Source organism: Cynoglossus semilaevis, chromosome 16 (assembly GCF_000523025.1).
Source record: "Cynoglossus semilaevis isolate Cse_v1.0 chromosome 16, Cse_v1.0, whole genome shotgun sequence".
Lineage (NCBI taxonomy): Eukaryota > Metazoa > Chordata > Actinopteri > Pleuronectiformes > Cynoglossidae > Cynoglossus > Cynoglossus semilaevis.
Window position 1 is genome coordinate 17,447,808 of NC_024322.1, and position 9,497 is coordinate 17,457,304.

Genomic DNA, 9,497 nt, shown 5'->3' on the forward strand with positions numbered 1-9,497 from the left:
GAGCGGGGGGGGGCACAGAGATATGTCAATAGAACCGGTCTGGTCTGAGTCCCAGTGTGTCCTCCTCTGACCTGTGCTGTTCAGCTACACGTCCTATAAAACCTGGCACCGAGGAGACATTTCTACAGACTGGAGGGTCAAAGGTCATGTTGATACAGACTTTTTTTTTTTTTTTACGACTGAAATGGAATAAATCACTGGTTTAAACGGCGACAGTAACGTTTTGTTTGCGAACCTTCTTATCTGCGCTAATTACTGAGCTATCTAAATTAGCTACGCTGTCTATGCTACTTATCGGTGGAACCTTTTAATTGTTTTACTATTTGGGATCAGAGATTGAGAAACAGTAAATTAGAGTTTTGTTACATGTCAATCAATTTCTTCACAAAACAAAAGTCAAGTTTAATCCATTTACAGCGAAAGAAAAAAAAAATGCACCGGTGTTTATGGTTCTGGTTCTTTGTCCTTTATAGAATGGTTTTGCTGTGGTTCGACCACCAGGGCACCACGCCGAGGAGAGCACCCCCATGTGAGTACATCAGAAGTTTTTATTTTAAAGATTATAGTTTATAATTAATAATTAATTTAGTAAGACTTCCGTCCTCCGTCCACTCTCAGGGGCTTCTGTTACTTCAACTCCGTGGCCATCGCAGCCAAACTCCTACAGCAGAGGCTCAACGTCAGCAAAGTCCTCATTGTGGACTGGGTGAGTCCTGACTCCTGGTTTGAATGAATACACTACAAGTGTCCACTCGCCCCCCGACCCCCAACACCAGACACAGACTCATCACACAAATCTGAATTTAAAAAGAAATCTCGCAAAACTTTTTTCTTGACCGAAGGTTTCAAACAGACGGAGGGAAAACCTTCTGTGTATTTCGTAAAAAGAAAAGTGTTTTAGTACATTCAGTAGATGTACTTTGCTGTTCAAATAATTCACAAGTTTGTAGGGAGTTTTTTTAAGTTGAAAATAGAATTGAAATTAGATAAAGATAAAAATGACCAACCAACATCTTTTAAAACCCTTCTGCAGTACCTCCGCGTACCTTTTAGGGGCCACGACCCCCCTGTTGAAGAACTTTAAGTTAATAAAATTTTCTCTCAGGAATAATACAGTTACAGTTCTTTTTTTTTTTTTTAACCTACATTTTTAATGTTTAAACGCTGCAGCCGTTCTTCGGTTCTGTCCTGGTACCAGACGTGTTTTGAAGGTTTGGTTCTTCTTGTCCATGTCCTGGAGACCTGCTCTCCTCTGGTGTCCCCTTTGTTTTCCGGTCCTGTCTGTGACAGAGGAGCGACTGAAAGGAGGGCAGCTAACCAACCCGCTGTCGCTCCGCGTCTCCTCCGACTCACAGGGACGTTTTTTAACACCCAGTGTATGAAAGCATTCCTGGGGATGTGGACGATGAGGTCACGGAGCTGATGTCACGTTGTTGGCAGCAGTAAATAACCATTGATGTGGAGCGTTTTATTGGATCCCGCTGACCACTCTCTGTTTCTGACAACACAATGAGCTGCAGCTGAGCCGCGGCCGTAACTGTCTCACAGCATCACGGTCACGGATGTCGGACGTCTTCAGTCCGTCTGAGGTTCATTTCCATCCACGTCCTGCAGAACTGCGGGATTCATCACTGTGTCTCTTTTTATGAGGGGAGGACGTGGGGGTAGTCATTTGACATGAACTGTTCTCTTTTTTTTTTTTGTTTCCAGGATGTTCACCATGGAAATGGCACGCAGCAGGCCTTCTACTCCGACCCCAGTGTTCTGTATCTGTCACTGCATCGCTACGATGATGGAAACTTCTTCCCTGGGAGTGGAGCACCTGATGAGGTAGGGTAAGATGACCCCTTCTACCCCCCCCCCCCCCGCCACCTCCCATCGCCCCCTACTGTTGGAATTTACATTTGTGTGTGTGTTAGGTGGGTACGGGAGCAGGTGTGGGCTACACCGTGAACATGGCCTTCACTGGAGGACTGGACCCCCCCATGGGAGATGTTGACTATCTTGCTGCTTTTAGGTAAGAAAAAAAAACACTATCGTGTCATAACAGTTTTTCTGTCTTCGAAAAGCTCTGGTATTGGAATCACCAAGCCAAGGTGGGATTCCAACCTGCAACCCTCTGATAATAAGCCTGATCCTCTTAAGAGCCGGGGAAAGTACCACTTAAAAATCGTTGGGGGGCAGTGTTCATGGCTCCAAAAAAACAACAGCAAGAATTAAAAAAAACAACAGAAATGGTGGAACCAGGTAGAAGAATCCTCCCTCCACAGGGGGGCACTGTGGTTGACGTTCACACAGACCCCCTCACTGTCTGAGCAGGAACATCTTCACCTCGTTTGTTACTCTCTGAAATTCTGAAAGTAAGCTTTGTACTCAGCATTGCCCCCTAGAGGCTGTAACTGTCTTAACTACCGTGCTCATGGATGTACGCGGACGTTGAGGTTGGAAACAGACGGAGAATAGAGCGGGTTCCACATGGACCGTGGAGAACATGGTTCGTCAGTCGGTCTGGAACCGTTGAGTACCTGGACGGTCCGTCTTCGTGCCACACCTGAGTTCCATTATGTCCACTGTCCTAGGCTATTTATAACCTGTCCAACACTGCAGCCTGTGAGCGTGCAGGCATGAACTCACCACAGACACTGACATGTCTGTTATGTTTCCACTTTTATCCTGCTGACAGGGAGCAGCTCTGGATTCGTCTCGGCACTTTGAAATTTTTTTTTTTTTTTTTTAAAGCCCCCTTTTTTTTGTGCCAGTGTGTCCATCTGGCCTGAGCCATAAATTGGACCACGTCCTCTCCCAGCTTTCAGCACTCGACCCCCCTGTGAGCTCCTCTCTGTCCCATAATGTGGCCCAGACGCCCGTGGGCTGCTCGTGTTTTTTTTTTTATCGCAGCTGACACTGTACTCTTCACGTACGACTGACCGTCAGTCAAAAAGTCCTGAGACGGATGTTATACTTTTTAAATTTGTCTGATTTTAACGATGAAAAACCAGTTCAACCTTTGTCCAATGTCGACCTTTGACCTTGATTTTTTTGGATTTTTATATCGAACCCTCACAACTGTCCAGTTGATTGTTGTCCAATCATAAATCTGGGTGTAGACGCCTGTGATTGGACCACAGAAAAAAAAGTTCTTTTCAGTCTTGAGTCGTGAGTTCGTCTTCTTCTTCTTCTTCATCTCTGTCCGTGGGTTGAGACGCGTGCCGTCCAGACTGCACCTCCACCGTTCCGCCACTAGACTGTGCCACGTTGCATTTCCAGGGGGATTAAGTCTGAGCCTCCAGAAAGTACAGAGAAAAAAGATAAGAAAATTGTCCCTAATGAAAACCAGAAGCCCCCCCCCCCTGTCCCCCTCCACTCCTGTCTGTCTCCCTGTCTTTCTCTCTCTGTCCTTGTCTTTTGCCATGAACTCGGAAAAAAGAGAGAGTAGGAGAATTAAAGTTAATTCAAACCAGCACCAGACGACATTTCTTTGAAGTGTGAATGTGTGTGTGTGTGTGTATGTGTGCGTGTGTAAGTATTCTACCCCCCCTCCCTCAAACTCCCCCCCCCCCCACCTCCAGCTCTCACCCCTCCTTCTCTGTAGTTTTCTGTCTTTTGCTTTTTTATGAACGGAGAAGGGAAATCCTTGAAGCCTCGCAGTTTAACTTCTCGGTGACTGATTTGATGAGGAGTGCTCCCTCTAAAGGACAGCTTGTGTATTGTCAGAGTTGAAACCTCTGATTCCCAACCTATTTTCCGCAGGACATTAATGAGAGCTCGTCAGGTGAACGGTGGAAAAAAAAAACGAATTTCACTGAATTGGTCTGAAATTGATTATTTATTCTTTTTTTAAATTTTTTCAACTTATAATTTAATAATTATACTGCAGTTTCCACTTCTGTTTCCTCAGCCGACACACACACACACATGTGCGTCCACCTGTTGCTAGGTGCATCAACAAAACCAAAACACAGGTTTCCCACTGGTCCACGTCGTCCACAGTCAGAGATCACACCAGATTCCTCCAGGACGTCCCAGGGCTCTGGAGATTAGTCCTTAAACCTCCCCTCCCTTAATCTCCACATTCGTAGCCTCTGATTCACACGTAATAAAAAGCCGCTACCTTCGCTCTGAGCTAACTGAATACTTTGGCTTTTTGGTTTAAAAGTCAGGGGCATTATTACAGCAGCAGTTCTCATCGACGGAGACCACAACTGACTCTGTTTGTGTTTATGCCCTGGGAGGGGGGAGAGAGGGAGGGAGGTGGAGCCTCTAGTGGTTCAGTGTATCCATGACAGTCCAGGTTCCACTTCATGTCGTGCATCCAAGCAGAACAAACTCAGGCTGTTTGTTTATGGGGAGACAGTTAAAAAAAAGCACATGTGTATATATATATTTGTATATTGCATTTACATATACATGCATACCTACGTACATATATGTATATATGTGTTTTATATATATTTATATATGTATGTTAAACAATGAAGAATAGATTTAAAATTTGAGGTTATTTTCTATTTTCCAACAATATACATACAAATATATTTATATATGTGTAAATATGTATATATACATGCATACCTACATACATATATGTATATATGTGTTTTATATATATTTATATATGTATGTTAAACAATGAAGAATAGATTTAAAATTTGAGGTTATTTTCTATTTTCCAACAATATACATACAAATATATTTATATATGTGTAAATATGTATATATACATGCATACCTACATACATATATGTATATATGTGTTTTATATATATTTATATATGTATGTTAAACAATGAAGAATAGATTTAAAATTTGAGGTTATTTTCTATTTTCCAACAATATACATACAAATATATTTATATATGTGTAAATATGTATATATACATGCATACCTACATACATATATGTATATATGTGTTTTATATATATTTATATATGTATGTTAAACAATGAAGAATAGATTTAAAATTTGAGGTTATTTTCTATTTTCCAACAATATACATACAAATATATTTATATATGTGTAAATATGTATATATACATGCATACCTACATACATATATGTATATATGTGTTTTATATATGTTTAAATATATATGTTAAACAATGAAGAAAAGATTTAAAATTTGAGGTTATTTTCTATTTTACAACATTATACATACATATATATTTATATATGTGTAAATATTTATATATACATGCATACATACATGTATTTTATATATTTCTATATGTGTATATGTTAAGTATGTGTATACATACTCACATATACACATGTATAAATATATATACATATATATATGTGTGTATGTTGAACTATATGTGTTTGTATTTTGTGTTTATATTTTATGTTTTTAAACGTTTCTTCTTCCTAACATCAAATTTTCTTCTGGAACTTTTTCTCTAATGTCGACAGCCACACACACTCTGTGTACCCTCACACCCCCCCACCCCTCCAGGAGTCTCCCACAGCTACCTACCGCCTCACCCTTAGTCAGCTGTGTGTATCTATGAGCGTTGTGTTGTGGCGGGGGTGTGGTGTACTCACTCTCAGGCTGTAATTTAGTGGCAAACAAGAAGTGGAAAAAAAAAGAGAAAAAAAAAAAAAGCGGCGACGGCGTCCTCCTGAGTTCAGGGCACGCTGCTCACCCACAGCTGGCAAACCAGCGGCGTGTTCCTGAGGTCGGCAAAGTACAGGGGACCTGTGAAGGAACCCTGTGGTACCGTGTCACTCACAGGCCTCGCCAACATACTAGTTACCCAAACTCTCCAAACCCCCCCTCTCGGAAAAAAACAAACAAACTGTGTCCAATGTGAAATCCCTCATTTAAATCAGAGGCAGTTTCTTGTTTGGACCTGGACCAGTGATATATCATTATTTATTTACCTACTTTTTTAAATAAATACTCCAGACTCTCGTATTATGAAGTAATTTAATCTTCAATTATTTTAATTACAGCTTCCAAAATAAAAAAATAATAATATTAAAGTTCTCCTGCTGTAGATCATGGATGAATAGAAGATAAAGTTCCAGTTTGGTGAAAGTCAAACCATTTACAGAAACACATTCAACAAAACAGTTAAAGTAAATAAAGTGACTATTTAAATCAACCCTGGATTTTTTTTTTTTTAGCCACAACTTGCACTGAATCACCCTGTAGTTTACAGTTTACCACCGTTGACTAGAGCGCACGACAGGCCGCAGAGGAGGAAGGAGGAGGACAAACATCCTCCTGTCACCACACCCTGCTGTTGAAATTACACACATGCACTTCAGTCCTCCTTCGTTTTCTCTCATGTACTCACGGAGTACACATTCACGCAGTACACGTTCACGCAGTACCGCCGCACGTTCTCTGTAAAAAAAACCCATCAGGTGGTTTTTACATGATAAAAAAATACTTTACTTTTTACCGATGTAAGAAAATACCGATACACTGAAATATCACAGTATTTCGTTTCATGATAGATATGTTTAGAGGTAAAGGATTAGAGGGACAGTCTGGGTTTCTCTAACCCTAACCCAATGAGGAAGTTATCAGGAGTGACCTTTGACCTCCAGGTTAAAGGTTCCAGACCTATCAACCTCCCAGTCCCACTCCTCGGGACGATACAGGCCTATCAACCTCCCAGTCCCACTCAGGACGATGACTCCTCGCCGTCTCCTCTTCGGCCTCCAGTGATCATGTGATCATCTCCCGTGTGTCTTGTTGGTTTGTTTCAGGACGGTGGTGATGCCCATCGCCAGTGAGTTCGCCCCGGACATCGTCCTGGTGTCTTCGGGCTTCGATGCGGTGGATGGACATGCTCCGCCCCTGGGAGGATACAAGCTAACGGCTAAATGTAAGTAGTGAAGTTCAGACGTTCTCCACCAGGATGACGAGGTCCACTCTTGTTAAAACACCAACTTCAAACTAAGACCTCGCCCCTGGTGTTGAACCCCGTGACGTGAACTGCCTCGCTGCGTCTCACTCTTGTCCCTTCGACCCGTCTCACTCTGTCCTTTTCCTCCTGTGTGTCTTCAGGCTTAGGCTACCTGACCAGGCAGCTGATGGCTCTGGCAGGCGGTCGGTTGGTGCTTGTCCTGGAGGGAGGTCACGACCTCACGGCCATATGTGATGCGTCTGAAGCGTGCGTCTCCGCCCTGCTTGGCAATGAGGTAAGAGGAGAGCGCAGAGGAAGAAGGAGGGGTGGGGGAGCGGGGGGGTAAATTACCATCAGAGTGTCCTCCCACATTACTGTCAAAATACCCTTGAGCAAGGCACTAGGAAATTAGAAAAAGTGGCTCATTAGCATTAAAAGGTAAAGGCACAGGAACAGGGTTGTTGAACAGGTGTGCACGGAATCAAGCTGTGATTTTTATTTATTTCTTTAAGCTGTGGTTGTGGAAGATTGATGTGGAATTTTTTTGTTGAAAAAAAAAAAATTTTATAGGCGCCAAACTCCTAAAAAGTTCACTGTTTCAGAGCTGTTTACAGAAGAGTCTGGTTGGAGGTCGTATTTTCTAACTCCTAAAAAGTTCACTGTTTCAGAGTTGTTTACAGAAGAGTCTGGTTGGAGGTTGTATTTTCTCACACTGCCGTTCACGTGCACGCTGTAGTACGTCAGCGGGAGAGAGAGAGAGGTTTCCAGGCAGGGAGGTGCATTGTGGGACTATGAAAGTCAGTCTGTGGAACTGAGCTCTCTGGGATTCAGGCCACAAAACTGGACTGCAGCCCACACCTCCCTCCCAGCTGATGGAGATGTTGGAGTTAATTTAGGTCCTGAATGTGAACTCACCAAATACATACAGAAACTGGATGTTGGAGATTAAGTGAAGGTTAGGGTGGAAAAAACTGAGGTTCGTGGACCAGTGATTGGACCCAGACCCAAGGTGGAAAAAACTGAGGTTCGTGGACCAATGATTGGACCCAGACGATACCTGGATGAGAAAAATGTACAACTTTATTTTCTCTTCTACTTCCATGGTCCACATCAGACCCAGTCCAGTTTTTCCTCAGTGTCTGTGATGTCCGTAGACGCGGCCCAGATTACAGGATTAATCTCATCATTTCACTTTTTTTCTCAGTTATACTGTAGTACAGCTGGAAACGTTGCGTGACACTGGGAGCAAAAAAAAAAAAAAAACTCACTACAGGCAGGAAGCAGAGAACGTCAAACTGTCCTGTTCCTGCAGAACGCCCCTCTCACCGTCTCCCCCTGGGGGCCCCCTGGTGCACATCTGAAAGTGGTTACCCTCACACCTCCAACAGGAGGGTCGGTGTAGGTGCAGAGATCAGATAATAAAAGGAAATGTAGTAATGACTCTGTGTACGTGAAGTCACTGCAGTTTTTTTTTTAGGGTTTATTTTTTTCAATGTTTAAGTTTTCGAGTCAGAAAAAAATAATTCAAAACGACAGCCGTCTGATGCACAGCATTCCACATTAGCCAGCAGATAGCTTTGATAAAAGTGATATAGAAAACAGATGACGGCGGTGAGCTGAGTTACTGCCTGCTGTCCTTGAGCCTGTTTTAGCAGCCGGTGACGTCAGATGGTTTAAGAAAAAAAAAGGCAAATAATTCCTTTGTGCGGAGCTTTGATAGCTGATAGGCAAGAAGGGAGAGAAGGTGAACGTGTCTCCGATCAGGTCGCGGTGGCAGGAAGTGAGTGGTTTCCATCATAATCCCAGTGAAGGTCAGTGGAGTTCAGCTGGATACTGTCAGCAGAGGAGCGGGGGATTTTTGTTTTTTCTTCTTTAGAGCGGGGCGCTGTGACTGGATGTGTCGGGGGGGGCAGTATTTTTCTGGACAAACACCTGGAGAATCGGACGCTAATATGAAATAAAATCAAATATAAATCACGTTTTTTGTTTTTTATGTTGCCTTAATAGTGGGGACCACACGATGGTTTGATCCTTGTAATTTTGGAATCCAATCGCAGCCGGATTGGACGTTTCAGTGTGCTGGATTTGGTCCTCGGGCCGCCTGTTGATTATCACTTGTTAAGTGTCACCAGCCTGATCTCAGTCTTTTTTAACCTGATTGATTGATTTGCACTGACATCCGTCCTGATTGATTGTTTTGCACTGACATCCGTCGTTGCCTCTTCAGACGAGCAGGCACATTACCGCCACCTACAGTGCTTAAGTGAGTAAAGCATGACTGGTGTGTCAGGAGCTGCAGAGATTCTTTTTTTTTTGTTATCAGTAATAAAAAAACAACAACAATTTTCTCCTCCTGTGACCAAAGTTCCATCTGTGACTGACTCCTGGAGTCACTTCCTGTCCTTGTCCTTTCAGTGTTTTCAGTCTGAGAACTGTATCTGCTCTGTCATTGGTCGGTGGCAGGAAGTTGCTGCTGCGATGAACGTTGGGTTTCCTTTGAAAGCAGCTGAAATTTTTTGGGCAAGTGCGAAGGTTGAAAATTGTTGAATGGACTTTATGGTGTGGAGCGGGGGGTGAGGTGGGGGGAGGGTGGTTCCCTCCCCCCCCTCCCCTTACCGGCTAACGGAGGGAAGTTTTTT

The 9,497-nt window shown here is 43.1% G+C and overlaps 1 protein-coding gene across 1 annotated transcript in view; it reads left to right on the forward strand.

Annotated features, from left to right (window-relative positions):
* Positions 1-9,497, forward strand: part of LOC103392446 (histone deacetylase 4-like) — a 69,949-nt gene that overhangs the window by 58,184 nt on the left and 2,268 nt on the right. The window contains exons 22-27 of the mRNA XM_025063740.1: positions 474-529; positions 619-706; positions 1,711-1,830; positions 1,920-2,017; positions 6,719-6,837; positions 7,020-7,153. Of these exons, the coding sequence (XP_024919508.1) occupies positions 474-529; positions 619-706; positions 1,711-1,830; positions 1,920-2,017; positions 6,719-6,837; positions 7,020-7,153 (615 nt within the window). The remainder of the gene's footprint in view (positions 1-473; positions 530-618; positions 707-1,710; positions 1,831-1,919; positions 2,018-6,718; positions 6,838-7,019; positions 7,154-9,497) is intronic.